Below are 27,416 nucleotides of genomic sequence, written 5' to 3'. Positions count from 1 at the left end.
CTACAATCAATTAGGTATTAGTGAGGGAGAAAAGATATGCAACATCCAGGATTCCCAATTTACAGGGAAAAAAAAGTTAAAAGTGCGCAAAAGCAGACGAAAAGCATTGATATGTAGACTACAGTTATTTCACTTTTCATAAGAAATTCCCCATTAATAAAAGAACAATAATCCTATTATGTTTTCTCTTTTCCGCAGGACAGCAGTTGAAGTGGCAGAGTCGAGCTTGAAAGGTTCAGTTTTAACAATTAACCAGTGCCAGAATTTAATCGACCCCTACTGAAAAACGATCTTATTTACCACCTATTTCATTCAACTTGACCATGAAATGTAGCTTTCAACATGGAGGGTCTTCGCGAATGGCAGAAGGAATCCCTTATGGTTGCTCTCAATTCCAAAGCGGATCTTGACAAATGGGCCATTGGTTGTGACAAAGACATTGGAGGTTTTTCTGAAGCAAAGTTAGAGATTACGGCTGAGGGCAAAGGCAAATTTTCAGGAAATATTTCATTGGATTTACCCCTAGATAAAGAAATAAAACAGAGCGGATACGCAGCAATCCGTACCAAGCCGAGAAAGGATACGTTATTTGGTACACCATGTTGGGATACAAGCTTATTTAGATACTTGGCGTTACATGTGAAAGGCGATAATAGAAAGTACTTTGTGAATATTCAGACAGATGGTGTAGTAAAGACAGATCTGTATCAACACAGGCTATTTTTGAGAACTCCCGGACAATGGGAAACAGTATTGGTTAGTATATAAAGCCGTGAGCAGACAGAAAAAAGCTACCAATAATGGATATGGAAGTGAACTGAATTATACAATCTTTTACCTGCAAAAAACGAACTATCGTTAGATACCTTTCAAAGATTTTATTTTGACGAATAATGGTGTAATTCAAGAAGATCAAATTGAGATGTTTCGAGAAAAGGTAAAGACAGTAGGATTGTCCCTGATGGACCGTCGAGAGGGCCCTTTTAGTATAGAAATCGATTGGATTAAGGCAATGAATACCGAGTTCACAGAAGGTGACATGGATCGTATTCCACCAAAAATGGAAAAGACTGACACATCATTTTCTTAAACTACAACTGCAAATTTAACGTTGTCTTCTGTACATATTTGTGCCTTAATTTGTATTTTAACAAACTACCACTTTTTCCTCTGGGCATGAATAAAGGGGCGCTTTACTGAGTTCTAACGGATGCAATGTTGTTTGAGCCTTACAAATGCTGACTGCTGGCTGCTAGCTGCTTGTTCAACTTTGAGCAATTTCAATTCAATGAGCTCACTACTAACGCTCTTCGAAGACTGTTTCGAGAGCATCAATACTGTTGAGAGAGAATTTCATCTAAATATTGAGAGTTTCTCATCCTTTGAAAAAGAATCGCTCAAAAAGCTTAATTCGAAAGTTTTAATCGCAACACTGAGAAGATCAAAAGAAATCAATGAGGATTATAGCATCAACAGCGATACGTTTGACAGCTCGATAGAAAATAACTTTGCAGCTGTAAATACACAAATCTTATGGATTGCCTGTTACTTTTCAGCACTGTTAATGACTTCTGTACCAGTTCTTAAGAATTATCTGTAGTCGTCTTTTATCAAGCAACAGTTGGAGACGTAGAAATGCATTGACTACTGGATGCACTATGGTAAATGCGCGGACTAAGTGATATTGTAAATCTCTTTGAAGTTCCTAACCAAGTTTGATTCAGAGCCATTCTGAGTTGGTCAGTAATTTTGATGGAACATTCATTAACGAAATGTTGTCAGATGAAGCTTGGACCATTCTATTCAAGAGGTAGAGTTGAAGAATACGAAAAAAAAAGAAACAAAACTTGATATGTTCCCTTGACCTAAATCGAACTTTATATATGTTCAGTATTGGGACGGAAAAGTTTACTGAATTGTTATTGAGCAAAGTGATTTTGTGCCGCATATCATCTGGTGCTTACTATCAAATGGCCGGTAAAGCGATTGATGAGAAAGTATTTGTGCAGTTGTATTCATTACCTTTTATTCTTCAATCTTCAGGGCCATTGCTTTCTGACGAACGGAGACATAGTACGGCAAAAAAAACTAAATTGAATGCGTCACTGCATAGAAACGATTATTTTCCTACGTATATGAGTGAACTAAAGTGCAACAACAAATTTTCGAACTATCTCAACAATATTTTCCAACAGCCCATGAAAAGAAGTGGAACGATGAAAAGCGAGGAACTTGACAAAAAGCCAAAGTCAACCAATTCCCAGCCCATGCACGAGCCGCTTCAGATTGAGCGAATAAATATGTACCATGCTGCAAACCGTATCTCATCGATTACTGGAAAAGCTATCATGAAGCTACCCAAAGACCGTAAGCTAAGGATGTTATTTATTCGTTGAAGCCTACGACCTGTAAATCTTATTTTACTACCACTTTTTGTTAGACATTCTACGAAAAAATGTTAGAGAGGCAAAAAAAGAACGCTATATATCACATTGCCTGTCAGTTATATTTCCAAGAGAGTTTCAGACGGTATCAAGAAGGGTAACTGCTTAGCAACGTAAGAGGAGCGACAAAGATTTGATATTAACAAATTTATCTTTCTCAGAGGCGATTTTTGAAAGACTATAACGACATTCAGAAGATTGTTCATCAATTATATGTACATTTTAACAAAATCAACCGTCATGCCATTTTAAACAAAAGATGCCCTAGGAGAGGGCTATTAAAGGTACTTAGATATTGTTTTCTTTCGAAGGATAATTATTGAAGCCATATTGTTGTAGAATGTTAAGGACCTTACCAGATCCATGTCTACTTATGCCGAGGTATATAAGAAAAAGTTCTGGAATGTTAGTAGTCTGACCCAATGCATTCTCTAACTATGAAATTGCCAGGTCTATCAATTTATGAGAGAGGTTACTAGACGTACTTTTCCTCTGGAATTGTGGGGCTCTCAGCATAACTTTAGCATCATTTGTAAAAGTAAGTTACAAACCATTTTCTCCAGTCTCAAGCTACTTGTTTCGTTTCAAGAAAGCATATTGATGTACAATTCCAGCAAGTCTATTCCAGGGTGAACCCATTCTCTTGGCTGCGGTTAAGTGAAAATTATAAGTAATACCGTAGCGGAATAAGGCTTATAGTTCTTCTTAATTGTGAGCTATAGATGGTTCACCATAGCGTTAACTAGCGCTTTCTGGAATAAGGCTTGCTTCATTATCGTATTAAGGCATTGACAATTTTATACGTCGTCGTAAGGGTGAGTGTATATCGTATACAGAAGTTATTCACCAATTCAAATGTTCCGATTGCAAATGGTTGAATAAAAACAAGCATAATGCTCAGCGAGTATGTCGTGAAGAGATGAAGAAAAGACAATTGCTTCTACAACAAGCCATTGTATGGTTCTTTAACGGTTTTGTAGAGCCGACATTGAAGGTAAAGTATATCAATAATTTGATGACCTTTACCAGCTTCCAATTGAATCGGGAATAAATTCAATAATCAAGTGTTTATAGGCCTATTTTTATGTTACGGAACATGCTAAACAAGGAAAAACAACATGTTACTTCAGAAGAGATGTATGGCTTGAAATCACGAAGGCGAAATTCTTCTCGTTAATCCAAAACAATTATTTTGAGCAAGTTCGTTATACTGTAAGTGACATGTATAGTATGTTGAAACTTTTCAGTTGGCTATTGACGCTTAATAATTCATGTAGATGGGTCTACGTTACCTCAGACTGGGCGCTGGCCGTTTGAGATTTATACCAAAAGAGAACGATTTAAGAATAATCACTAATATGCGTACTACTGTCAAACCTGTAAGTAAACAATTTTGATCGAGGCTCACGTAGGATTTGCGCGTGAAACCTCTGATGAACTTTTCATTTAAGGTCAATGGAGGTAGCATAGAATTCATAAATGCAAATTCTATAATCAAACCCGTCCGAGAAGTTTTGACATCAGTAACAGTAAGCATTTAAATGGCTTCTATGCATGTTTAAATTTTAAGAAAGACCAAAGACTCAGCTTTTTTTTTTCCTGTTTCACAGAAACAACGACCTGATTTAGCAGGAAGTTCACTAACAAGCAAAGACAATTTGCATGAACGCTACAAAGCATATTTGAACCGCACTAGGACTATGGATGGTCAAAAGTAAAGTATAATTTTTCAGTATTTTATAAAATAAAGGACTTTATTGACTAAATTACAATCGTAGGTATTACTTTGTTAAATTCGATATTGCGAATTGTTTTGATAATATCGATCAAGATCGAATGCTTGATATTATTGACGGCATCGTAGCTGATAAGGATTATATAAAGCGAACTATTAGTCACCTGTATCCTACTACAAACGGTGGAATTTCAGTCAAAGAAATAGTCACCTTTTTTGAAGAAAGTATAGTATACCCTATTGATAACAACTGAAACGAAAAGTTATCTTGTTATATTCACCAATTAGTACTGTTATAGACAAAATTGAAAGTATTCAGAAGCAGCTTAACAGTTCAATATCAATGAAGGACTCAATATATGTAGACCAGGTACTAACTTTCCTCATCTATTTTGTACACGCACAACATCTGACTCTATATTACGTAGAACACATACAAGTACAGGATGGAATCAAAAAATATACGTAGCGTATTGGAAGAGGTTATAAAAAAGAGTTTTACACAGGTAAAGGGTTGTGAATGATTATAAACAGTTAGCGATACTAATTGATCCAACATTTTGCAAAAGTATGAAGGCAATTATTACAAAAAAAATAAGGGTTTACCTCAAGGATGCAGCCTGTCGCCATTGCTCTGCAGGTAGATATGATCTTTTTGACAAATCGTCGACTAACTGGAAAGGTTACTGAGCCATTTCCATGTACATTAGTCTCTTCTTAGCTGCGATGGAACAGAAAATTCTGGAACCGTTCAAGACCGATGAAGAGAGTGTAAGTGAGATAATTGAATTGTTAATATTGTGAAACAGATTCTGATTGCCTACTTTATCAGGTCTTATTCCACTATGTCGATGATTATTTGTATATAACGACAAATCAGCAAAAAGCAGAGAAATTCATGAATGTCATGACTGAAGGTTGGTAATTATGGATTTAAGAGAACCATATGCTTTAGCTTATTGCTCACGTATATTGAGACAAATTTCGTAACAGATCTATCAGAATTCGGCATGCATATCAACGAAGACAAGCAAGAATCAAATTTGACGAAGAATACAGATGGTGAGACAGGCACTTTAACAGGATGACAACATCTATTTACCAGTTTTATAGTTATTTCATGGATAGGATATAAGTTTAACACTAAAAATCTGGAAGTTCAAATCGATAAATTAAAAAGTGATCGATTAGGTGAAGCTTGTTTACTTCAAAAATTTTGTAAACTTTACGCAGCTAATTTTTATTCTTCACATAGCAATATTGAATTCTTTGTCAATAAATTACTCTGGTCGATATCCTCAGTTAATAGAGAGCTTGGCAATAAGGTATCTTGTGATCGCTGTTTTCTTATGTTCTTTTGTACTAACGTAAATAACGAATACACGTCTTATAGAACCATTAAAGCAAACTGGCATAGCATTCTATTTGATATTGAAATCAATTCACGGAAAACAATTTGCAAAAATCTCTATGATATATTTGAGTCGGCAGCTTTGAAGACGGAAATCTACACATCTGAACGCGCTAAAAGCCCCCTATGCTTCATTAATGAGGAACTGATAATAAGTAATACATCAGAATAACAATATTTTAATTTAATCCTTTAACTAATCGTGCCCCGCAGTGATAATCATTCGGATAGGATGTAGGATCAGACCTCTACAACCAAAGGGCGTTTGCAAATCTGATCTAATGTATGCATTTTACCAAGCTTTTCATAATGTATACAGAAAGAAACATATCAAATACCCCAAAGTGGTGCGATTTTTAAAGTTTTCCGCTCGGAAGCGAAGATCTAATAAATACAATTCCTTAAGCTAATTTTCCATCGCATTGGATATCCTTGCTTTTTTCCTCTGTTCCAATTTAGCGAGTTTTTTCTCTTGTCGACGGCTCAGATCACCTGCCTGGCCAGATGTATTAAACATTTGCTGCTTTTCAAAGAACTGGTCTAGTGCTTGTGGACTCACGTCATCCAGTGTAAACCGCCCTAATTTGCCAGTTCGATAATGTTTTAAAAAGAATTTTGCTGCCAAAGTGTGATCCAGCACACCACCTTTAGATATTGCGCCTACTCGTTTCGCCACACCCTCCAATAACTCATGCACATCATTTGTAGGCTGTTCTTGCGGTAATCTGAACCAGGTAGCATAATCATAAGCACCAAATAGATTTAACCGATAGAGTAAGTAGTCAGCCATGATCTGTTCATCCGATAGATGATCACGGATACCACCCGTTACCGCAACTTTAAGGCTTCGTACAGGATCTGCAATATGCGGCACCATTACACCCGGTGTATCCATTAAGTATACCGTGGGGTTTTCAAGCACCTTGATAGCTGTATTTGCTACCTTCCGCGTGATGCCTGGCTGGGCTCCTGTGGCAGCAGCCTTTCCTTTCCCCACACCTACTCTTCGTAACGCATTGATTAAAGAAGATTTACCAACGTTAGGCATGCCTACTACCATTAACGTTACTTGTGGAATAGGATCGGCCATATGTGCTGCGTGCTTAAGGATGGATTTCATATTATTGTCTGTTAGGCAACTTGTAAAAACAACAGGTGTGGCAGGAGCATGTTTTTTGAAAGCATTAAGAATAGGGCTTTTTGTGGATGGATCACATAAATCGAATTTGTTGTATACTATAAGGCGTTGCTTTTTACCAACTACTTTTTCAAAGTTGGGATTAATCGAAGACAAAGGTATACGAGCATCCCTAACTTCAACAACGAGATCTACTGAGTTGAGACTCTCTGATATTTGCCGCAGGCCCTTAGCCATATGGCCAGGAAACCAGTTGATAACTTTATCATAAGAGAAAGTGGAGCGTGGTATGAAACGACTTGCCATTCGTTGATTGATTTGCCTGTAACGATCTACTATGAATCTCTTGCCTTTTCTCGGTGTGAAAGGGGTCGGGGTAGTATTGACCCCACCATCATGCCGCTTTTATCTCAAATTCCACACGGATTCATCTTATTGGGTCGTCTTTGAATTTGAAAGTTTTCTTTTTTTCAAAAAAAAAAGACGCTTTTTTCCGCGACTTTGTCTTTTGTGTCTTTGCAATAATTGCGACATGTCAAGCGATCAGAACGATAAAAAAGAAGAAGTGCATTATGCCGCAGAGGAGTATGCAGTTGATGATTATGTAGCGCCTGCAGTGTATTCAGTACCTCAAGGTTATTACAACGACGAAGGAGAATTCGTCGAAGTGAGTACAGGATCTACAGATCCAAACCAACCACCACCACCATCATCCAACTACCATAACCGTCAATATTACTCTGATCCAAACCAATACTACTATGGTTACAATTACAGTTCAGCATATGGAGATAATAGTACAGCACCTCCAGGAACGGAAAATGTTTCGACAGCAGCAACAGGTGCGCCACCAGGAACTTATAATTACGACCAATATTATTCACAAGGCTATTATGATTCTTCGTATTATAATGATAGTGCCACTGCAATGAATGATATCACACCCTCTACCTCTACAAGTGCAGCAGCTTATGGAAATAACAGTTCTATGATACCACCCTCTGATTCAACTGCATCAAAGATGCCATCAGCGACGCCTGCTCCCAAACCGTACTTTCCTCCACCCGCTAACAGTAATCAACCCATTGGGCCTATTGTTATGACACGGTCTGGCTATACGGGTCAAGATAACACAACATCAACCACTGACTCTACTTCATCAGGAGCAGTAATTGAAGCAGCATCAGAGAATAACAGTAATAGTAAAAAGAAAAAGAAAAAGACTGCCATTCGTGCAGCAGGTGGTGAGGTGTGGGAAGACGCTACGTTACTGGATTGGGATGAGAACGATTATCGTCTATTTGCAGGTGATTTAGGCAATGAAGTGACGGAGGAACTTTTGTTCAAAACCTTTTCAAAATACCCAAGCCTTACAAGAACGCGTGTAGTTCGAGATAAACGCACAATGAAATCGAAAGGTTATGGATTTATTAGTTTTAAAGATCCTGATGATTTCGTAAGAGCATGGAGAGAAATGAACGGTAAGATCAATAAAATCAGCAGCGAAATGGAGACGAAGGAGCCTAAATAGAAAAAAACTTTCCTCCCATACCCTGCATAGGTAAATACGTTGGTAATAGACCTATCAAACTTCGTAAAAGTAATTGGAAAGAACGTAATCTTGACGTTAAAGTGAAAAAGGAAAGGGAGCGTTTTGGACCCTATGCTAAGCACAAATAGAATAACTGTGTAGATAGATGAGAAAGGGAAAAATTGGTAATATGTGATAACCCAAATCTGCCGGTTTTATTTGACATCATTTTGATTGATACACAATTATTATGGCTAATTCGACATAGAAATACATAATAAAGGAGTTTCCTTTTTCTCTTTTCTCAAATATATAGCCTGAAAATTGTGGTGTTGAATTCTTCATAAAGTAATTTTTTTTCGACCCGTATGCCTTTTAACGAAGATGACAACCGTTAGGATGGTCATTCAGGACATTCAAAGCGATCAATATAACGTCTATGGTCCACCAAATGCCGCCAAGTCCAGCAGTAATAAGCTTAAGGAGGCCCAAAAAGATGTAACCAAGGTAAAAACGATCGACACCTAGTTCCAGTGATAGAATGGATCAGTTTAAAAAAACCCTTACTCACCCTATTTGACCGTATTTCCAATTCAAAGCACCGCTTTCTTTTTTGGCGATTGCCTTATTTTTTCCCTACCTAAGGGGCCAAAAAAGATGGAAAGTAAAAGAGCTACAAACCAACTACGGTCTGAAACGCAAGTGGTGTCATACAAGACATCCTTGGGAGGATCTTCAGGTATATGGGGTGGGGTATGTCCATGTTTATAAGCATAATAAAATGAAACAGTTAAGACAGCTGTGATAGCAAGGACAATGATCCAAGCAGAGATAATGCGGAAACGATGTTTGTGTGTGATCCGCATGAATTTCTGTCTACAAGACTCTGTTGGTGTTTCTGTGCTGATTAAAGGAGTTTCTTCGTCATGCTGCTGATGCTGCTGCTGATTGACAGTGCCGTATTCTGTGGACATTGTATTAGAAGCTGTAAGTATAGAAGTGAAATTGGCGGACGATAAAAGAAAGAAGTGGAAAAACGGAAAACGAAGAATACAATTATTTCACTTTTATGAGACGATGCCCAGCAAACCTGATTAGCTTGGCTTGTCTTGTATTACATCACTGAAAGCGATCCATTAATGCAAGCGGAAATTTGAATGAGAAAACGCCACTATAGGTTTCATAGCCAAATCCCCTGTTAATTGCTTTTTTATATCTGCTATACTATATGTAACGCTTACAATATATCGATAATGTTGCTTTTGGCCGTAGCCAATTCATTCATGCCAAGTAGTTTATAAAGAAGCCACATTTCGAACGGGAACACTTCAGGAAAAGGGAAAAAAAGAAAATTCTTGTGTATCTTCTCTTTAAAGTACGATCGGGTGTACCTGAAAAGTTTGATCCATCTTTGGGAAATTTTGTTCCATTGTCTATTTGTTCCTACGAAATACTTCAAACAGCGCGTTGCCTTACTGAACAATAGAGCCATGCGATGTCGCGTCACATTGTTACAAAGTAACCAGGAGTCTTAAAAGAGAAGTTTATCCTTACAGCGCTCAGAAAACCAGCTATATCTCAAAAGTACCATAACCCATGATGTAGTACGCAACGGTTAAAAGATACAATTTTCGTACTTGTGAGACAATGTTTTGTGCACCATTACGCGATGAATGGACTGACGATACATAGAGGAACACGGTGTTTACGTAGGTGTTAACGTTATCAACATAACTGATTCTAGCCAGCATTTTATATTGGAAACAGCATCGTACAATAGTTACTTGAAATTAACCCCTTTACAGTACTTGGAAAAGTTACTTGTGAATAAAGCACTATTCTTATTGTCAATTTCATAACTCTCTCTCTGCCTTGTCTATAATTTTCGTTGATAACTTTTTTTTACTCTGTATAAAGCAAATATGTATCATTGAGAGTAAATTCCAATTCAAATTGCCATGAACTCATTTCAATTGTAGAGCGGTAGAAAATGATATTCTGTGTTGCTCTTGGGCACTTTTTAATAGATTATCTAGAGAATATGTAACGGTACTCCGCCTTTTAAAGACAAGATTGCTATCAATCTCTTATCGACCTTGCCATGAGTGTTGTTGCGCTCTGCATAAGCGTAGAATAGCAGCGTTATATTCCTTGCTCGTTTACAAGATTAGCATTTTCTTTTTTTAAGGAGCAATGTGCAGTTCTTCACATTTTGCGCGTTTTTTAATTCTAAGCGAAAAAATAGAATAAAAATCAATAAGGAAATCCTCTTTTCCTTTATTTTATTCATTCTTCTCATTGTTCTCCACTCCTACTGGACTAAATTATTCTACTTTCACACTAAGTAATAGGCAATGGAACGAAAGAAAAGCGCTATTTTTCAGCTTAGCCTTTTGGCAGTAATACAATGGCTTAGTATAGTCGTGATTATTTTGAATACGTCGGCTTTAAATTCAATGCGAAATAGCACTAATCAAATTGATGCTGCAGAAGGAGGTCCAACCTTTACAGATTTTGCATCACTTATTCTAGGTGCGATCTCGCTGATCGTTGCCTCATTATTGCTATGTCTATACCTTCACTTGAGTATGGGTCTGGTAGCCAACAGCAATCATCCTATCTACTTCTCTAAGAATTTGCTGACGGCAGAAATATGCTTGTCGCTTAGTATCATAACCCTATGGACTACGGTATCAGGTGTTGTGTACAGTCGTTTTCACGGTAATGTAGTTATTTTCCCTTCTTACCGCATTAACAAATACAGATATCTAATTACCGCACCGCTTGTATTTTTACTTGCAAAATACTATTCTTCAGAAGTGTCTGCGTGCCAAAATATGGATCCCTCTCAATCACCAACGGCAACAGAATCATTTCCAAATGAACTATGGCATAGCAATATTGCTGCAAAAACTTGCAGTACAGCTAATGCTATGATTACTACTGGTTAGTTGCAATACAAACCTAATTGTATCTAATAAGATCAATTATACACTAACATCTGAGATGCATTCAATACATTGCATACTAGGTCTCGTTACAATATGTGTTTGGATGATAGTATTGATTTTATCAATTTACATATATTATTATCAGCTATGCGATGGCTCTTGTGCTAATTTACTTACATCCACATTCTCAGTGCACCCATACTGCGAACAGAATAAGAATACCCATAATATGACAACCACGCCTATCCGACAACAAGCTGGTAGTCTTCGAGACAAATATTCACCTATCATTAATCTTCAAATGTCTGCACCCATAACAACATCAACCGCAATAACAAAAAGCAACAGCAATGCAATGGATAAAGAAACGGAAACAACAACAATAGCGAGTAATTTTTACAATTTTTCAGCTTCAGAAAAGGCAACCGCAGTATCTATGTTAACAAATAACGAAGCAACAGTAGTAATGGAACAAGAGGAAAAAGGAGGCATGTTCAATTACACTCATGCCAGATTGAGTGCCTTCTCAACAAAATCAACCAATCAATTTACAGAAGAGGATGTGATGCACAAAAATGCATATTACCCTCAGGAACAAATGATAAGCATATCACGACCGCCGTCGACATCGGCAAGATCAACTGCTCGAAGATATTGGGATTATTTCCAATTCGAGCCCGTGAATCTTAACTTAATGCTCCCAACGACTCACGAACTCATAGGAGACCAGAAACGTGATAGCTTCTATTCCTATTCTTACCACTAACGTCTTTTGCGTGCGTTATTAACTCTTTAGAAACCCTTAATCCATTAATAATTGATATATAATTTTCAAACATTGATCAAATAACACAATTTCAATGATGTACAAGAAGAGGGAATTGTTAAATACTTACAGGAACAAGAATAATTATACATCTAGCAAGAACTTAATCACATGAATTATTTTTTATTTTTTTTTAATTGTAAAGCAATGCTCGTCCTCGATTCATGCCAACAACATTTTTCGAGACCGAGGTATACATATATAGCATTGTGAATAAAGAAAAATTGATACTGACATAAATATATACATTGCATACTATTACTGGTAATGGATCAAATGTATCAATTACACAAACGTGCTGAAGGGTAGTAGTTGTAACATATCGTTATATTCTTTTTCCCAATTATTCCTCCCTTCTACCTTGTCTTTCTTTATTTCGCTTCTCCCTCAAATCCAATTGCTGTCCTTCATACAGTTCTCTTCTTAATTGACGCGAAGGATGCTTTAAATGCATAAAGTTGCAGAAGCCTCCACGGTTACATTCTGAAATTTCATTTTGTCGACAGCAAGCTTCTCTAAAATCCGTCACAGGTGATAGTTCGGCATAAAGTGGTCTGCCTGCGTAGAATCGGTTGTTGAGATTCTCACAAGCCTTACCTGCTGACTCTTCATAACGATATTGGCAATAAACGTTGCCTACTAAGTGATCGCCTACATTGTCACAAACAATCATCTCTTCAATTTCACCGAATTTTGCCAATTCCATAAACACGTCTTCGTAGAATAAATCAAAATCTTTCTGTAGGGATTCTTCATCAAGCGCTGTGGGTGGTTGTTGTACGTTATTGTTATAATGATTTTGATAACGATTATGTGGATTGTTAGTATCCATGTTGTTGTCGTTATTTGCGGGATTTTTATACATGTTGGCAATCAAAAGTGTTTGAGAAAATGTTGGTTTGACATGCTTTCTGGAGCATTTTTCACCGTGGCGACAGGCCCCAATCTATTGAGAAACATTAGACGAGTAAGTATTATTGTAAGGATTAACTTTGCTGCAATGCCAATCTGTTAAGCTCCCAAGTAAAACTTACCTTGAAATAAAAGGAACAATTGACCCTAGTTCGTTCAGAGAAATGCAAAGATTAGCTACGCAACAAAACTATAGAATTTGCAAAAAAACAAAAAATTGTATACCTATACGTACTTATCCTTTTCAGTACCGTAAATGCTTGCAAGATATTCAGCCATGATTAGTTTATAGAACGTAGAGGATCAAGAAAGAATATATTCCTTTCAAAAAGCCACTGGCAAACCATTCTTCACCGTTATTTATAACCTTAGCGGAGTTACAATTAAAGTGGTATGAATACATTTGCATCCAAAATGCAATGTTCAATTGCCATAAAACTCAAGACTGCAAGGTAAACAAACAGTGGGATAAAATTGAACCGGTTCACATATATCAGCAAAAATATTTGAGTAGACATTACTCCCAATACATTGGCATGTAAAAATAGCAAGCAGTATATTTCTTTTTATCAAGCATACACTCAGTTGAACGCAGAGAAAGTTTCGAAAACAATGGAAAATTCTGAAAAATTGACGAAATTTCATTGATGCCTTTTTTCTACTTACTAATGCTCAAAGTGTTTCTGACAGCGTCTAAAAAAGCTGGCTAGAAACAACATTTACAAATCAATGAACAGTATTTCAAGTTTCCTGACGTTTAGTTTTCCCGGCTTTGGATATTTCACAGAGTATTTAACTTTAATAAATCAAGGAAAATACACTATCTGATGCCGTTGCTTGCTCATATAGGCATGTGCCAAAAAAAAAAAAAAGAAATGCTTCATTCATATTCGATTTATACACATGGGTTATGGATATACTGTACGACAAGATAAACATGAAAGGTATGTTATTAAATGTAGTAAAACAAGAAGGAGCAGCGCTGAAAACTTATTGTATGTTTGATGAGTGTTGATTTTGCTGGTAAGACTGATTTACAGGGATACTGTTCGCAGGTGCAGTAGAACTCGTGTTTGCTTGCTGCGGTAATAGATAAGCTGTCCAGTCGTTGAGTTCAATACTACTTGGGATGGACCAGAATGGATTGTCTGGTCTATTTCTAAAGAGAGTCTGTTCCATCATCGCTTGTTGTTGTTGTTGTTGTTGTTGTTGTTGCTGTTGTTGCTGTTGTTGATCAGATGGTAATGAAGTGGAAGACCCAAAAGCAGGATGGGTGGTTGAGGCGTTAAACGATGAATTACAACTTGATTTGAAGGGTTGCATGACATTATTGAATGTTAGATCTGAAGACGTAAACAATAAACTCTCAGCCAAATTGACAGGTGGAATGAATGATGATGTATTATTGTAAGTTTTATCGGTATTGGTAGTGGTATTAGATGTGGGGGCTGTTGATGTTTCATAGTGTTGTGGAAAGTTGAGGTTATTGTTGAAATCAGTCTGCTGATTCAGTGGTGCCAAAATTTGGCCCATACCTAAACCAAACTGTCTTAAGGAATAAGGATCAGATTCTAAGGGATGTGCATTGGGCATACTCAGTTCGTTCGAGAAAGCTTGCTGTTGCTGTTGTTGCTGAAGGGATGGTGACATTTCAGGTTGTTGAGGGGCATCACTGGAACTCATGTTTATCATATTGTCAGTCTGCAAAGAGGAATACAAACCATTGAGCCAGTCAACATACCCCGAAGAAGATGTAGGTGTGGAGTGAGCACTTGCGTTCATTTCAGTATCGGACAAGATAGTTCCTGAAGGTGAAAGTAGCTCTTTTGTCGAGGCTTCATCTCTCTGCTGTTGCTGTAGATGGGTCTGACTCATATGAGAATGCTGCCGCTGGTGACGCGATCCACGACCTACGTCTGATATTTTTCCTCCCCCTACCCTTACATGAAGCGATGAATCTTTATAGACAGGATGCTCTGAACAGCCACCACCATTGACCTCAGCATCTTCTTTTTCAGACGTGTCGTCTGTGTCATCCAAAGGTTCCAATTCGGGAATACTGATTGCTTGTATCTTTGTTAGTTGTGCCAAAACACTATACAGTTTCCCAGCTGAAGTTGTCAACTTGGACAGCCGTTTAATAACTGCAGCCGCTCTGATAACATTCGATTTGGCTACGTCTGACACAATAGTATCTGAATTTGTGGCGTTGTAAATATGAATTAAGGAAGCTGTAAAAACAGGATACATGGCAAAATTCCATGAAACTAACAAAAAATCACGGTAGTGCATTTTTTCTGCTATATCTACACATCGAGTAGCAGCACTGGTACAGATACTGAGGGAAGAATGTGACGAGCGTGTTTTCTGTCCGCCATCTTTTTCAATGAATGGTCTGTGGAGTAAGATAAGTAATGTACAATAGGCCAAATAGATTAAACCTAATGGGTCATTGAAAATAATAGAATTTTTTAAGTGCTGTGACTAACTGCGGAAAGACGTCATTTCTTTTTACCTGACATCGATTGAAGTGGCAGTTTGTTATGACTACTTAATCGACGCACATTCATGGCTGATATTTGCAACGAGGGTGGTAGTTTGGATCTCCATTCAGAGAGTGCATTATCCAAATAAGTAACAATTGCATCACTGCCGAATTTCTCACTATGTCGTTTTGCTAAAGGTGTATATAATCCTTGTAAAATTCGACCCAAGATTTCCGACAATTTAGCAGTTTGTACAAATGGTTGGTATATGGGAATGGAATCCTTTTTTGCCTTTGATGCGACATGTTTACTGAGAGATGGATATCTTGGACCGTCATCGTCATCCCCATCCCTATTTGTAGAAGAGGAAGAGGAAGAGGGAGCATCCATCACTTCTTCCCAGGAAGCGCTTTCACTTGGATAAAGCTCATCGCAATCTTCATCAAAAATAGTTTGTGGCCTACCGGTAGCAGCAGACGACCATTTGTCTAGGATATATACGGACCACCACACTCTTCTTCGCGTTTCTTTTTCAGATGTGGGTATATCCCATTTTTCACTGGAGCGGTGCAGACCCAAGTCCTGCGCCATTCGAATGGCCGCTGAATTTAGCAACCAACCGCTGGCCATTTTCTCGTCCAGACTCGCTCGATGATTTTGACTGATAACTAAAGCTTGAACCGTCGAAATGCAAGGACTATACTTATCCTTGATGTAGTGTATCATATTATCAAACAGTTTTTCTGACCACCCTTCTTTCGTTTCGAGTTTATGTTCCAGGGGTACCTTTTCACCAAACAATTTGCAAGTTTCTATATATCTGACAGCTGCACCGTAGATGGCATTCAGTAACGGTGCTGAAGGGTATTCACCAATTTCACCGCGGTATTGTTGTAAGAACAGTTGCTTGTTCACAACAGGTAACCCCGGATGAATATACGCGAAATAGCTACGGCCACAATCAAGAATAGTGTCAATACCCCCCGTTTTGCTTTATTCTTTCAGTATTTGAAAAATGCCTTTGAGCTTACATCTTCATTAAAGTATCACTGGTAGTTTTATCGACGCCAGCAACCTTATATATCCAATCATTTAACCCTTTGATCGTTTCTCCTGGTTTCAACATTCCCAGACGTTCTAATAACTTTTGATTGGCGTTTTTTCCATCGTCTTTCTCATATAAAACAAGACTCTGTCCAAATCGCTTAATACGTATACCGATTTTGGTGCAAAGGCGAGCATCAGCAAGGTTGATTTTTTGAGCCAAAAATGGTAATGGGCTCATATCGCCAATGTAACGTGTGCGCATGTTAGCGCTGATGGAGGACAGTTCAATCGCCAATGATTTTTCGGCGGTACTGCTGTGGGATTCGACTATTTTAGTTTTGCCGTCTTCCTCACTTTCGGCCTTGTCGCCGATTATTGTGGATGACATAATTCCGTCCTGTTGGTGCTGTTGACTGTCATTTTGACTTGTCGCTGCTCTAGAGAAATCACAATTACTGCTGCTCCTGTTGATTTGAGTCATATTTTTTTCAAAGTTACGTTTGCGTTTCAATTTATTCAATGACGGTTCCGTATCATTCCTATTGTTTATACTGAATTCAGTGCCTTCTTCAGCTCCAGTGTGATGATGTTGTGCGAGGGGTTTTAGATTACTACTACTACTACTACTACTATTACTACTACTTTCTGGCTGCTCTTCCGTAAAAGTGTTTAAAATTTTTTCGACCCTTTTCAATCTGTTTTCGAGAACTTCAATGTATCTAATATTATGGAATGAAAGAGGATGAGTCAAGGAAAATCAATTTATTGTGTTAAAGATTTTGTACTGTAATAAATACATACCCTTTAGGAGGGCCTCTTTTCTTGGCGCTTTGATGGGATAGTCATGTTAATTGAGAGCCAAATTTCTGGTAGCGAAGAAACAAACTTCAAGTTGGATTATTCTATACATTACCAGTCATTGTATGTGCATTCTATTTCTAATGATTTGCAATTTTTACATGTGTTTCCGGGCAAACTTGTATCACATTTCACTTTTCTACGTCTACAGGTGTCACTGGGTCAAAAATTTAGTTACAATTAAACAAATGTGCGAGAAGCAATGCTGCAAAAACAACAAAAAAAAACAAAGGAAAAAGATGGCTACCATGCTCTTGTGATACGAGTGCGTTTATTATTTAATTTCATATCTTGTGGATGATACACGCTGGTCTCGGTTGGGCTTTGATTAGAAACTGGAGGATAGAGGGGTGAAGACAGGATAGATGTATAAGGGCTGGGCTGTAGAGGTCTTAGAGTTGTCGGCGGCGGCGGCGCCGGTGCTACTGGGCGTGTATGCGGGTCTGAGTGCGGAGCTGTGGAATCGTAATGGTCATTTGGTCGATGTGGATCCATGTGTTGAGAGACTGAGTAAATATTATTTGAAGAGTAGCGATGTAACTCATTGGCATGCCACCTTGAAGGATCTGACATTTTAAGGCAGAATAGGGTCTAGAATAAATAAACTGTTTGTAGTAGAGTAGGGAAAAAAAAAAACGAAAACGCCTAGAATAAAACGATGCAGAAAAGGAAAAATTATGAGGGCGACGGGTCCTGACCCCCCCCCATTCGGGTAGAAAAAAGAAACCCAGACCGTATGTGGGAGTTTTGAGAGTTTTTTTACTGCTTTTCTAGAGCGCTCTTCTCCTTTTTATTCCTATCAAAATGCTACCAGAAGATATTGTTTTACAATTGAAAAAGAATGGTTTCTTTGACAGTTTACGAAAACAGTTACTAACGGAATTTCAAATGAGTGTAAGTGTCATCTTTCATCAAAGATCTCCAGTCATCGGCTCATCAACATAAAAACTTTTAGGATGCAGGTCAGCAATTTTCCGACAAGTTGAACAACTTTATAGAGAATAAAATAGAGAACGATCCCAGTCTATTAGAAAGGAACTCTTCCAGCTTTTACGAACATATATCAAGCGAGATCGAAAAGTAGGGTTTATGACATTTCTCAATAAGAAAAGTACGCTTGTTAAATGTTACACACAAACATCACTAGGTCAGATACGTATACTTCCTTGCGAGATCAAATATTGGAAACATTGAAACGAAGTGATTTTCAAGATAAAATCGATGAAGAAATACGCACTGTAACTGAAAAAGCAGAAGCTGATGAGCAGTAACATCATTTACCGTGATACCCATTTCTTTCCATGATACTTGATACAAAGGAAAGATTCTCGCATAGCAAGTCACTCAACAAAACAGTTTCCGTTGGAATGAAAACCTTCCCAATATGATTTGATACCCCTTTCTTCTTTGCAATAACTTTATGTTCTCTGTTGACAGATTAGAAAATCATATGGAAAAAAAAAAAGGCGTATTGCAAAAATAAAAATGTTCTATCAGCATTGTATGCAATCGGCAAAAAGGTCATTCATAAACCGATATTTGCAGACATCATTACCAATAAAGAAGATAATCATCATGGCTGTTAAGGACCGGCGAGCTGCGAAAAGGCAGACATCCAATGTGAGCTCTCAAAGTCTCACTTTTTCGTCAGTACTGAAAAGGGGTCGCTCCCTGTCGCGAATTGAAAAAGAAAAAAATGGTTTCCTTAAGCCTGAGACATCTGACAACGAATTGGCATTACTGTCATGGCAAAATGCTATATTACAAACGGAAAATCTATACGTAAACGTAGCTTGTCATGGAATAGCCGAAATTCAATTCAGTAAAAACCTCAAGTCACGTGAGCCACGATGACAGCAGAGGAAGGCCTTGCGCAGAAAGGATATTTTTCTTGATTAGTTATCCCTGATTTGCATAAAATCGATGTTTCACAGCATGTTGTCAATCTCAATCACATGATGAAAAAGCAAAGAAATTTACAGTTTTCAATTTGTCAGTTAACTGACTGTTACGTAATTGACAGAAGCTGTTCATGCAAAATAAAAAAAAAAGAAACGTTCTTCATTGCATGATAAAAATTATTGGTTTAATTAAACTTTTCTTCCACTCCTTTCACTTTGTCAGTATAAAAAGATCTGGTGCTGAACCCGAATGTCCAAATCGTCGTCCATGTTCAAACTTAGCGATGACTGTTTAGAGCTCATATTTATAGCTTGTGAGGGTTGCCCTTTGACCTTATGCACTCTAACCCAAGTATGCCGTCAATGGTATGCTATTGCTCAAAGGCATTCTATCGTAAGTATTTTGACTCAACCATGTTACCCTGTCATATCCAAAGAGTTTAAGCGAGGAGCCTCAACCATTGACGACTGCATTTTATCCAATATAGTGGCGTCGAGTGACATTCAGTAATCCAAACAAGCATGCTGCATATACTCGTTTCTTGACATCTAAATTTAACAAAGAACGATTAAATCAAGTGAAGACCGTTTCGATTTCGAAGCCAAACGAAAGCCGACATGCTCACCTACGACCTCTACCGATTACATCGATGCCTCAACTGAGACATTTGCATACATTCAACCTTTGTTTAGCAGAAATTGATTGTCTATCCCGTCAAATTCTGGAAGTTGGATCGAAACTTCAGAGCATATCGTGCAGTCATATTGAGACGTGGTGCGATACAAGAAGATTTAGTTTCGATCTTATACAGCGGCATGCTCACCTCAACCATGTTTTATTTCAGTTCTTGGATGACGGTCATTCAGGCTTTGCGTCTATTCACAATATGCTCACGTCGTACAATGCCACAATAAAATCTTCGCTGCATTCGATGGTCATAACGAGCATACGGGATAATGAAATGAGTAATCAAAAGCAAGTGATTCGTTTTTTAGAAGAAGTGGAAAAGGATAGAGATGATGTATTCACACAAGCAGATATAGAGCGAATAGAACAAAAGCAGCAAGGCTTGATCAACAGTTGGTATGACCTAGAAAGAGGATTACTGGATAAATACAGCTTTTTCGCAAGTTTGGAAAATATGTCACACTTGGAGTTTGGCTTCTGTTACGCCTGGACATCGAAAATATGGAAAGATGTGTTTTGTAAAGTCTTACATCAATGTCCTCAACTGTCTTCCTTGAGTCTTCATGGCTGGGACCAGTTGGGCAAATTGGAAAAAGTGGGCTGTCATTGTTCAGCGATACAACCTATTCGAATAGAAGCTGAATTAGCTATCACTGAATGTTTTGAAGCGATTCCTCAGCTAAAATCTCTACAACTGGTAGATTTCAGTATTGGTTTTGGCTTGTTGAAGGCAGCGCATCATTTATCAAAATCAATAGAGCATTTAGAAATTGCCTTTTCAGGGTCATTTACAAGGTACTTTACTGAGCCCGCAGACCTATGGCACTTACTGGGCCCTGTGAAAGATTTTACCACCATTGTGTTCACCGGTACATCTTTGTTATCGTCAGCTTGCTCTGCTGAGCAACAGCAGACGAAAGAGGTCGTTTTACGCTTACATTCAAGTTTGCAAAATGAAATGAAAAGGAATCAGTTCTTCTTTGATGAACCGTTAAAAGAGACAATTGAAGAAGCATTAACAGGAAGAAATGTCCAAATTAAGCTAGTTGACTTTTCCAACACTAATTAAATCTTTTTCCATCTATCATTCATGTCATATAAACGTGGAATGGATGCGTGCATAAGTGTTAGAGGACTTTTCCTTCGAACATCCATCGACAACTTTTCCCCCTGTACGATGCTCTTTTGCATGGGCTCGAAAGCCTTTGAGTCTAACTGCAGCCTACCTTATGACTTATAAAAATGTCACAATGTATATTTTAGTCCAGATACAATCTTATTAACAGCATTATCATCTGTAGTTTGAATAAAGACATTGATAGTGACACAAAAATAGTATGTGATCTATCCCAATAAAGTTAGGACATGAACAATTTTTTATCAGATCTCTCGTTGGGATGCCCTGTAAATCTAAACTTTATTGGTTAAGGCTCATCAATATGAAGTAGATAAGATGATCCACTCATTTCTAAGGGAAGAACAGCTAAATAATTATCGATTATCAAAAAGATCTGATAAAAAATGATGTTAATATTCCTATCTCTGCTTTATGCTTGGTTTTCTACCCATTCAGTTTTGGATCCTACATCCGCCTATAAGGTGTAGATCTCACAGTCTTGTTATGTTTTATATCTTTGATGTTTCAATTTTCTATTTTTTTTCTTGCAAAAAGCATTGACTTCCTTTTTCCTCACATTAGATAAAGCAGGCAAACAATAAACCAAAGTCAGATAACCACTCAGAAGTAATGTCATACTTTGAATTTGTACCTGCTTGTTCTTTGTTTAACCACCGTTTTCTCAGCGATGGTTGAACAAGATAGTAAGATGTGTAAATTCTTTTCCCGTAGTTGGTAGCAGATTCTTGTACGAATGGCTTGCAATTTATTGGACTAGGCTTTATTAAGTGCAGGCAACTGTGAAGTCGTGCCTTTCCTCTGTGTTGATCATTGTTACAAGACGAAAAAGGTCGCTTCGACACTTTGGTTTTATTTTGAGTGAAAAGCTGTCATTATATCGTGCGACCCCTGGTCGGTTTCGCACTACATCAGATTTATAGAGCTGATATAAATTTAGAAAAATCCTACTGGTAAGAACTTACTTTAAAAGTTGTTTTAAACCAAATTAGAGTTAACAATAGACGGGAGCCTTGTGGTTTGATGACAGACTGGAGAGAAAATCATGACTAAAAGAGCGCCATGTTGTTGTACAGACTCTTACATAGGTGATTGAAAGATTGCCGTTTATCAGATAACAAATAATATTGAGTCATTTCATTCTGCCATTCGCCGTTTTGCGTACCATCAATAAGAACAAGGGCTTACACCTTAGACCTCGCAACGGATCAAAATTCAATAGAGATCCTTTGCGAAGGCTAGTGATACGAATTTTTACCGAATACGATTTATTCACCCTTTTTTTGATCTTGATCTCTTTTTTTTTTTTTTTTTTTTTTTTTTTTTGCTGGGTCGCTGGAGCCTTCGATCTGTAACACTCATTGTCAACTGGTTTATCTGATTCTTATTTGTGATGTGGCACCAATCGTCTTGTAAAGGTGCAACAAAAAGCCACGTACGATCGCCGACTAAACGTTGCCCTATTGTCGTATACTTGCTGACCCCACAACCCAAGGTTAGAATACAGAAAAACTGGGTCCCATACGAGTAAAATAGAAAGCGTAAGAAAATCGATTATCTGATAACAGGCCAATGCACGTATTAAACTTTCATATCCATCGATGAAATCATTACAGGATTTCCCCCCCCCAAGTCCTTGCCATTGTGAAGAATATTATGAGGCAAAATTTTCTTTATTGATAATGTGGCCAAGTAGCTATTGGTAATACATGTATTAAAAGGTCTGGTATGCGAAAGACAGGCCTTGATCAAAATAATTTCTAACGTAGTACAAGTTTTGGGGATTTGAAAAAAAGAATGCAATTAAAACAGCAGATGACATAAAATGAAGCGGGAGATGATAGAAGAACAAAGTGTGTTACAATGGAAGTTTTAATGTTTCCCTGTTGTGTAAACTGGAATGGCTTCAGAAGGTCCTTCTACAGAAGGATGTCGCTTGGCTTCCTCCACATCGACAACAGCGCCACGGATTTCACCCGTTTCGTCAATGTAATGCTTGGCTTCTTCCAAGACCTCGTCACCATCATCCCATTCGCCTGCTTCAGCCTTTCTGATAGCATTGCGTTTTTCTTTGAGGAAACTGTAGACGAGATAGCCAACGACAAACAACCAATAAAGACAATAACTAATGATACTACCGTAAGTGGCCGTGTTGTTCCAACCAAGGATGGCATTAAAGATTTGCCAACCGCCATTGGTATCAGTGTTCAATTCAGGATCTCCCCAAGAAACATGCCAAACGGAAGTGGTGATTCTGTAAGGAATGGTATCGCCACCTTCACCGCCGATGACGTTGTTCCACGCATTTTGTTCCAAGTAACCAACACCTTTAGACATCAAACCAGCAGCAACAAGATAAAGAATAATAGTGGAAGCGACAAAGAACCAACGTAATTGAACCAGGCGACCACCACGATAGATGATATAACCAACAACGCAACCGCAGACAATACCCATGATAGCAGCGATTGGAATCGATTTGGCTGGTATGCCTAGTGAGACCTAAAAAAATGGTAGACAATAAAACATGAGAAAAACGTGACCCTTGATGCGCAAAAGAGCAAGAGATGCAATTGAATACTTACACCTCCAATGAACACGACAGCTTCTAGACCTTCTCTAAGCACAGTGATAAAAGGTAGCGAAAAGAAAGCATATTTTTGCATCTTTTCTTTGAAGGTTGATTTTTCCGTTGATGATTTCATGACAGCTTTAGCCAGTTTCACCTTCCATTTTTCTTGCATACGTTCTGTCTTCAACATAGCCAAGCCCATCACGGTAATCATAATAACGGCAACGAGAGAAAACACACCTTCCCAGATATCTTCAGAATTACCCCACAGATCCTTGAGCACTGTGTAGTAAACACCAATAAAGGCAGCACCGATACATAAGCAGATAAAAAGACCCACCACGGAGCCGATCCAGACGTGATTTCGGAGACGCTTATAAGTGGGTGATTCAGTATGGAACATCTTTCTCAAAAAAGAGAGCAGGACAGAAACAATAATGGCTGCTTCCGTTGTTTCGCGAAAAACAATAAAGAAAATCGGCACATCAAAAAGATCTTGCGACATTCTTCAAATCAAACCAAATCAGTGAAAGGGATATTGAAAGAAAAGAAAGCAATACTCGATGAAAGACAAAAAGTATCAATGATGAGAAGAAGAAGATCAAATAAATGTAAAAGTCCAGAGAAGAGAAAAACAGGCCCTTTTTTAAATGGACTTGATCCTTTGTACCCCAGTAAGATTATTTTTTATTTTTTTAAACAGTTGAGAGACGCCATCTAAATCAGGTTCCGCGGTCGCTTTATCAGATGGTATTTGACGTAATACAGAGTTGTGTACTACTACAAGTGTGTGTTCCACGTCCATCCGATCACTTCAGTGGACACGAAATATCATTGTTACACGCTGTTTTAGGATGGTCTCCGCTAATCTTTTGAACACCCACCCCCGTCCCTTCCATCTGATAAAATTTTTTGGTACTAGAATTCAATTCATGGGGATGGCCACTTATCTTTTTTTTTTTTTTGATCTATAAATTCACAACTGTTTCTTTTTTATTTTCTGATTTCTCATTTCTTTTCGCTCCAAACATATCTTTGAAAAAGTATGCGTTTTACAACAGGCTGCTTTTTATTCACTGCCTTTACTGGGCTCGCTCATGCTGCTCGTGTTGTTTATGATTGGAACATTACCTATACTACCGCGAATCCTGATAACTTATATGAGAGAAGGGTAGTTGGTGTTAATGGAAAATGGCCGTAAGTCATCAAGTCTTCATGTTTAGCCATGGATAGTTTAAAATACTTAAACTTACCGTTCATCCTCTTTCATTCAGTCCTCCACTGGTTGAAGCCACTGAGGGGGATACTTTGGTGATTAATGTCAACAATCAGTTAGATGTCAATACTGCCCTTCATTCTCACGGTATGTTCCAGAATACCACTGCTTATATGGATGGTCCTGTTGGCGTAACTCAATGGTGAGAACCAAAATTGTCGAGTTCCAAGATTGGTATCCCAAAACAACGCTAACTCACTTGAATTTTCATCCCACGTACAGCCCTATCCCGCCAGGTCATAGCCTGACTTATGAATTTGACCTCAAGCAACATGGTTCCTATTGGATTCACTCTCATTTCAGAGTAAGAGATACATAGGGGATATTGCTCGCTGTGCCAGTACATGTTCTTACATAAAATTTTCTGGTATTATAGGGTCAGTATATGGATGGTCTGCGTACCCCATTTGTTATCCATGCTGGTAATGAATCTTATACATACGATCATGATGTAACGATTCCTTTTCAAGGTACGGTTCTCAAGAAAACTCTTGGCACATTTATTTTACGGGATATTAACATATGAAATTGTTTCTCCCTCTGCTTTCGTAACAGATTGGTATCATGCTGAAAGTGAAGAAGGCATCTCTGTCTTTATGAACGAATTCAACCCTACCGGTGCCGAACCTGTACCTCAATCTGGCTTTATTTTCAACAGTGTCAATGATACTCTTTCCTTCCAGCCTGGCAAGACGTATCGTCTTCGTCTCATCAATATGTCTGCTTTTTCCATGTACTACTTTAGTATTGATGGCCATGATCTTGATATTATTGAAATTGACGGTATAGACGTGCAACGTCAAACCGTGAAAAATGTCTATCTGACAGCTGCCCAACGTATCTCTGTTCTGGTCACTGCAAAAAACTCTACCGATACCAATTATTATATGCACGCCGATATGAATACGGACATGTACGACGTTTTACCCGATGATTTACTTTATAACTTGACAATTCCCCTTTACTACAATAACCAAAGCAATGTGTTTGCTGCCTCTGAAGATGTTGGAATGGAAGGCACCTTTGACGATATGAAGTTGGCCCCTATTGAAGTTGCCCGAGCTGTCCCGTTTGATCATCAAGTAAATCTTACTGTTGATTTCCAAGTCACTACGGATGGTATTAATCGTGGTATGTTTAACGAGGTCCCTTATCTCATGCCCAAGGTGCCCACCCTCAATACAGTGCTTAGTCAAGGCAACTTGTCTACCAACCAAGAAATTTACGGTCCTCAAACGCAAGCTTTCGTATTGAAGCATTTGGACATGGTTGAGATTGTCCTCAACAATTTAGATGCAGGTGCTCATCCTTTCCACCTTCACGGTCATGTTTTCCAAATGGTGGGTCGTGGTCAAGGGGTTTATGACGGTACAAACAATAGCGCAGTCGAGTGGTTCCTTGACAACCCCGCACGTCGTGATACTGTTCTCGTTCCTGAAACCAGTTTTGTCATTTTACGTTTTCGAGCTGATAATCCCGGTGTTTGGTTTTTCCACTGTCACATTGAATGGCATTTAGAATCAGGGCTTGCTGCTACTTTTGTAGAAGCGCCTGACGTAGCTCAACAACGTATTACTTTACCTCAATCGTTCAAAGATATATGCACAGCAGGTGGTAATGCTTGGGAAGGCAATGCTGCCGGTAAACAGGGCCTTGATCTCCAAGGTGTCCCTGACGGCATTTATCTGCCTTATGATGGTTTTACTGCTAAAGGAAAGGGTGCTATGGCTGGTTGTATTATTGCTGCTTTACTTGGCATTGCTGCGATCATTGCTTACTCCAAAATGGACCCTTACAAAGAAGCCCGTGCCATTGCTGCCGCTAAAGCTTCAAAAAAATAGAGTGTGCCCCAGTTCTTAGAAACTCACAGCATACGGCTTAGCAATGCTTAGCTAATCCTCGTCTCGCAAAGCTCCTTAATTTTTAACCTTTACATATTTTACAATTTTTATATCAGCACCTGTATTTGTTGCTTTCATTGTCATTACTATTATTTGTATATTATAACACATCCTCTATTATCGCAAGCTTATTTCAAATGGCGTCTCCCTACTCTATTTTTCTTTCATTCTAGCATTAATGTACCTACTTAATAAACTATATACGAAGGCAAGCCTGCATTTTCTAATTCCAGTACATCTTTAAAAATATGAATAAAATGACGTTCATGATGAAGTGATTTTATGACGAGGGTAACGGATATAGGTTTAGCTAAAGCAACCTTCAACGATTGAGTAACGGAATAATCTTTTTTGAACTTTTTTTTTTTTCAAGTTATTGCTATCCATAATGATTTATCCCAAGGAAGGTCCAAGAGCATTCTGAAACAACCTACAGAGTAACTTAGACTTGAACGGGTAATATTTAGCTGACCGAAATACTCAGTTAGAAGAAAAACGGAACAGGTACCCAAAATAGATGACAAATTAAGTACGTTTACAACAGGCCTTCAAAAGACAACCGTTGTTTGTGAATGACGGGTTGCGCCCTATTGTTGTTTTTTCA

The 27,416-nt window shown here is 38.2% G+C and overlaps 14 protein-coding genes across 14 annotated transcripts; 7 read left to right on the top strand and 7 right to left on the bottom strand.

Moving 5' to 3' along the window:
• Positions 1 to 148: 148 nt before the first annotated feature.
• BDF20DRAFT_898300 (complex I intermediate-associated protein 30-domain-containing protein) lies at positions 149 to 1,236 on the top strand. Its single transcript, XM_053082598.1, has 2 exons — positions 149 to 756; positions 863 to 1,236. The coding sequence occupies exons 1-2, from the start codon at positions 343 to 345 to the stop codon at positions 1,088 to 1,090; spliced, it is 642 nt and encodes a 213-aa protein (XP_052931546.1). The 5' UTR covers positions 149 to 342; the 3' UTR covers positions 1,091 to 1,236.
• A 505-nt stretch (positions 1,237 to 1,741) lies between these two features.
• On the top strand, positions 1,742 to 2,541 carry BDF20DRAFT_202531 (uncharacterized protein). The gene has a single exon (XM_053074909.1). It carries the CDS (start codon positions 1,884 to 1,886, stop codon positions 2,394 to 2,396), a length of 513 nt encoding a protein of 170 aa, XP_052931545.1. The 5' UTR covers positions 1,742 to 1,883; the 3' UTR covers positions 2,397 to 2,541.
• A 3,455-nt stretch (positions 2,542 to 5,996) lies between these two features.
• Positions 5,997 to 6,965, bottom strand: BDF20DRAFT_828471 (P-loop containing nucleoside triphosphate hydrolase protein; the record flags this gene model as incomplete). Its single annotated transcript, XM_053078252.1, has 1 exon — positions 5,997 to 6,965. One exon carries the CDS (start codon positions 6,963 to 6,965, stop codon positions 5,997 to 5,999), a length of 969 nt encoding a protein of 322 aa, XP_052931544.1.
• Positions 6,966 to 7,222: 257 nt separating this feature from the next.
• BDF20DRAFT_898282 (uncharacterized protein) lies at positions 7,223 to 8,554 on the top strand. The gene is made up of 2 exons (XM_053082597.1): positions 7,223 to 8,209; positions 8,290 to 8,554. Exons 1-2 carry the CDS (start codon positions 7,261 to 7,263, stop codon positions 8,406 to 8,408), a joined length of 1,068 nt encoding a protein of 355 aa, XP_052931543.1. The 5' UTR covers positions 7,223 to 7,260; the 3' UTR covers positions 8,409 to 8,554.
• On the bottom strand, positions 8,447 to 9,566 carry BDF20DRAFT_202519 (uncharacterized protein). Its single transcript, XM_053074908.1, has 3 exons — positions 9,501 to 9,566; positions 8,900 to 9,430; positions 8,447 to 8,783 (listed from the first exon to the last, which is right to left on the bottom strand). Exons 2-3 carry the CDS (start codon positions 9,231 to 9,233, stop codon positions 8,635 to 8,637), a joined length of 483 nt encoding a protein of 160 aa, XP_052931542.1. The 5' UTR covers positions 9,234 to 9,430; positions 9,501 to 9,566; the 3' UTR covers positions 8,447 to 8,634.
• BDF20DRAFT_839820 (uncharacterized protein) lies at positions 9,497 to 10,010 on the bottom strand (the record flags this gene model as incomplete). The annotated part of the gene is made up of 2 exons (XM_053079323.1): positions 9,497 to 9,789; positions 9,848 to 10,010. The coding sequence occupies 2 exons, from the start codon at positions 10,008 to 10,010 to the stop codon at positions 9,497 to 9,499; spliced, it is 456 nt and encodes a 151-aa protein (XP_052931541.1).
• A 548-nt stretch (positions 10,011 to 10,558) lies between these two features.
• BDF20DRAFT_898275 (uncharacterized protein) lies at positions 10,559 to 12,124 on the top strand. The gene is made up of 3 exons (XM_053082596.1): positions 10,559 to 10,937; positions 11,007 to 11,202; positions 11,288 to 12,124. Exons 1-3 carry the CDS (start codon positions 10,614 to 10,616, stop codon positions 11,974 to 11,976), a joined length of 1,209 nt encoding a protein of 402 aa, XP_052931540.1. The 5' UTR covers positions 10,559 to 10,613; the 3' UTR covers positions 11,977 to 12,124.
• On the bottom strand, positions 12,125 to 13,272 carry BDF20DRAFT_898272 (uncharacterized protein). Its single transcript, XM_053082595.1, has 3 exons — positions 13,184 to 13,272; positions 13,071 to 13,095; positions 12,125 to 12,982 (listed from the first exon to the last, which is right to left on the bottom strand). Exons 1-3 carry the CDS (start codon positions 13,225 to 13,227, stop codon positions 12,380 to 12,382), a joined length of 672 nt encoding a protein of 223 aa, XP_052931539.1. The 5' UTR covers positions 13,228 to 13,272; the 3' UTR covers positions 12,125 to 12,379.
• A 537-nt stretch (positions 13,273 to 13,809) lies between these two features.
• Positions 13,810 to 17,223, bottom strand: BDF20DRAFT_202358 (fungal-specific transcription factor domain-containing protein). Its single transcript, XM_053074907.1, has 3 exons — positions 16,466 to 17,223; positions 15,464 to 16,383; positions 13,810 to 15,389 (listed from the first exon to the last, which is right to left on the bottom strand). The coding sequence occupies exons 1-3, from the start codon at positions 16,960 to 16,962 to the stop codon at positions 13,939 to 13,941; spliced, it is 2,868 nt and encodes a 955-aa protein (XP_052931538.1). The 5' UTR covers positions 16,963 to 17,223; the 3' UTR covers positions 13,810 to 13,938.
• On the bottom strand, positions 17,136 to 17,985 carry BDF20DRAFT_202339 (uncharacterized protein). The gene is made up of 3 exons (XM_053074906.1): positions 17,587 to 17,985; positions 17,283 to 17,496; positions 17,136 to 17,200 (listed from the first exon to the last, which is right to left on the bottom strand). Exons 1-2 carry the CDS (start codon positions 17,910 to 17,912, stop codon positions 17,391 to 17,393), a joined length of 432 nt encoding a protein of 143 aa, XP_052931537.1. The 5' UTR covers positions 17,913 to 17,985; the 3' UTR covers positions 17,136 to 17,200; positions 17,283 to 17,390.
• A 158-nt stretch (positions 17,986 to 18,143) lies between these two features.
• Positions 18,144 to 18,610, top strand: BDF20DRAFT_917227 (complex proteins associated with Set1p component shg1-domain-containing protein; the record flags this gene model as incomplete). Its single annotated transcript, XM_053084543.1, has 3 exons — positions 18,144 to 18,233; positions 18,295 to 18,419; positions 18,487 to 18,610. The coding sequence occupies 3 exons, from the start codon at positions 18,144 to 18,146 to the stop codon at positions 18,608 to 18,610; spliced, it is 339 nt and encodes a 112-aa protein (XP_052931536.1).
• Positions 18,611 to 19,508: 898 nt separating this feature from the next.
• Positions 19,509 to 20,997, top strand: BDF20DRAFT_839814 (uncharacterized protein; the record flags this gene model as incomplete). Its single annotated transcript, XM_053079322.1, has 2 exons — positions 19,509 to 19,634; positions 19,729 to 20,997. The coding sequence occupies 2 exons, from the start codon at positions 19,509 to 19,511 to the stop codon at positions 20,995 to 20,997; spliced, it is 1,395 nt and encodes a 464-aa protein (XP_052931535.1).
• A 1,565-nt stretch (positions 20,998 to 22,562) lies between these two features.
• On the bottom strand, positions 22,563 to 24,314 carry BDF20DRAFT_965014 (high-affinity iron permease). The gene is made up of 2 exons (XM_053084967.1): positions 23,649 to 24,314; positions 22,563 to 23,565 (listed from the first exon to the last, which is right to left on the bottom strand). Exons 1-2 carry the CDS (start codon positions 24,138 to 24,140, stop codon positions 22,936 to 22,938), a joined length of 1,122 nt encoding a protein of 373 aa, XP_052931534.1. The 5' UTR covers positions 24,141 to 24,314; the 3' UTR covers positions 22,563 to 22,935.
• A 295-nt stretch (positions 24,315 to 24,609) lies between these two features.
• BDF20DRAFT_996444 (multicopper oxidase-domain-containing protein) lies at positions 24,610 to 27,074 on the top strand. Its single transcript, XM_053085421.1, has 5 exons — positions 24,610 to 24,832; positions 24,910 to 25,053; positions 25,134 to 25,215; positions 25,288 to 25,381; positions 25,467 to 27,074. Exons 1-5 carry the CDS (start codon positions 24,681 to 24,683, stop codon positions 26,750 to 26,752), a joined length of 1,758 nt encoding a protein of 585 aa, XP_052931533.1. The 5' UTR covers positions 24,610 to 24,680; the 3' UTR covers positions 26,753 to 27,074.
• The last annotated feature ends 342 nt before the right edge of the window (positions 27,075 to 27,416 follow it).

Source organism: Mycotypha africana (assembly GCF_025528875.1).
Source record: "Mycotypha africana strain NRRL 2978 chromosome Unknown BDF20scaffold_13, whole genome shotgun sequence".
In the NCBI taxonomy this organism is placed as follows: Eukaryota; Fungi; Mucoromycota; class Mucoromycetes; order Mucorales; family Mycotyphaceae; genus Mycotypha; species Mycotypha africana.
This window is presented reverse-complemented; position numbering and strand designations above follow the sequence as displayed.

Bases quoted from the DNA above. Each gene is read 5' to 3' on its own strand.
- BDF20DRAFT_996444 (XM_053085421.1), top strand. From the start codon at position 24,681: ATGCGTTTTACAACAGGCTGCTTTTTATTCACTGCCTTTACTGGGCTC. The intron at 25,054-25,133 runs GTGAGAACCAAA...TCCCACGTACAG, and splicing joins CCTGTTGGCGTAACTCAATG to CCCTATCCCGCCAGGTCATA. The intron at 25,216-25,287 runs GTAAGAGATACA...CTGGTATTATAG, and splicing joins GGATTCACTCTCATTTCAGA to GGTCAGTATATGGATGGTCT.
- BDF20DRAFT_965014 (XM_053084967.1), bottom strand. From the start codon at position 24,140: ATGTCGCAAGATCTTTTTGATGTGCCGATTTTCTTTATTGTTTTTCGC. The intron at 23,566-23,648 runs GTAAGTATTCAA...CCATTTTTTTAG, and splicing joins CTGTCGTGTTCATTGGAGGT to GTCTCACTAGGCATACCAGC.
- BDF20DRAFT_898282 (XM_053082597.1), top strand. From the start codon at position 7,261: ATGTCAAGCGATCAGAACGATAAAAAAGAAGAAGTGCATTATGCCGCA. The intron at 8,210-8,289 runs GTAAGATCAATA...TACCCTGCATAG, and splicing joins AGCATGGAGAGAAATGAACG to GTAAATACGTTGGTAATAGA.
- BDF20DRAFT_202519 (XM_053074908.1), bottom strand. From the start codon at position 9,233: ATGTCCACAGAATACGGCACTGTCAATCAGCAGCAGCATCAGCAGCAT. The intron at 8,784-8,899 runs GTAGGGAAAAAA...CACTGGAACTAG, and splicing joins CATCTTTTTTGGCCCCTTAG to GTGTCGATCGTTTTTACCTT.
- BDF20DRAFT_898300 (XM_053082598.1), top strand. From the start codon at position 343: ATGGAGGGTCTTCGCGAATGGCAGAAGGAATCCCTTATGGTTGCTCTC. The intron at 757-862 runs GTTAGTATATAA...AACTATCGTTAG, and splicing joins GACAATGGGAAACAGTATTG to ATACCTTTCAAAGATTTTAT.
- BDF20DRAFT_202339 (XM_053074906.1), bottom strand. From the start codon at position 17,912: ATGTCAGATCCTTCAAGGTGGCATGCCAATGAGTTACATCGCTACTCT. The intron at 17,497-17,586 runs GTAGCCATCTTT...TTTTTGACCCAG, and splicing joins ACTCGTATCACAAGAGCATG to TGACACCTGTAGACGTAGAA.
- BDF20DRAFT_202358 (XM_053074907.1), bottom strand. From the start codon at position 16,962: ATGACTCAAATCAACAGGAGCAGCAGTAATTGTGATTTCTCTAGAGCA. The intron at 16,384-16,465 runs GTAAGCTCAAAG...TTGTGGCCGTAG, and splicing joins AGTGATACTTTAATGAAGAT to CTATTTCGCGTATATTCATC. The intron at 15,390-15,463 runs GTAAAAAGAAAT...ATGACCCATTAG, and splicing joins GCCACTTCAATCGATGTCAG to GTTTAATCTATTTGGCCTAT.
- BDF20DRAFT_898275 (XM_053082596.1), top strand. From the start codon at position 10,614: ATGGAACGAAAGAAAAGCGCTATTTTTCAGCTTAGCCTTTTGGCAGTA. The intron at 10,938-11,006 runs CTATGGACTACG...TTCCCTTCTTAC, and splicing joins TGTCGCTTAGTATCATAACC to CGCATTAACAAATACAGATA. The intron at 11,203-11,287 runs CTGGTTAGTTGC...TACATTGCATAC, and splicing joins AGCTAATGCTATGATTACTA to TAGGTCTCGTTACAATATGT.
- BDF20DRAFT_202531 (XM_053074909.1), top strand. From the start codon at position 1,884: ATGTTCAGTATTGGGACGGAAAAGTTTACTGAATTGTTATTGAGCAAA.
- BDF20DRAFT_898272 (XM_053082595.1), bottom strand. From the start codon at position 13,227: ATGGCTGAATATCTTGCAAGCATTTACGGTACTGAAAAGGATAA. The intron at 13,096-13,183 runs GTACGTATAGGT...TGAACGAACTAG, and splicing joins TACGGTACTGAAAAGGATAA to GGTCAATTGTTCCTTTTATT. The intron at 12,983-13,070 runs GTAAGTTTTACT...GTTTCTCAATAG, and splicing joins ATTGTTCCTTTTATTTCAAG to ATTGGGGCCTGTCGCCACGG.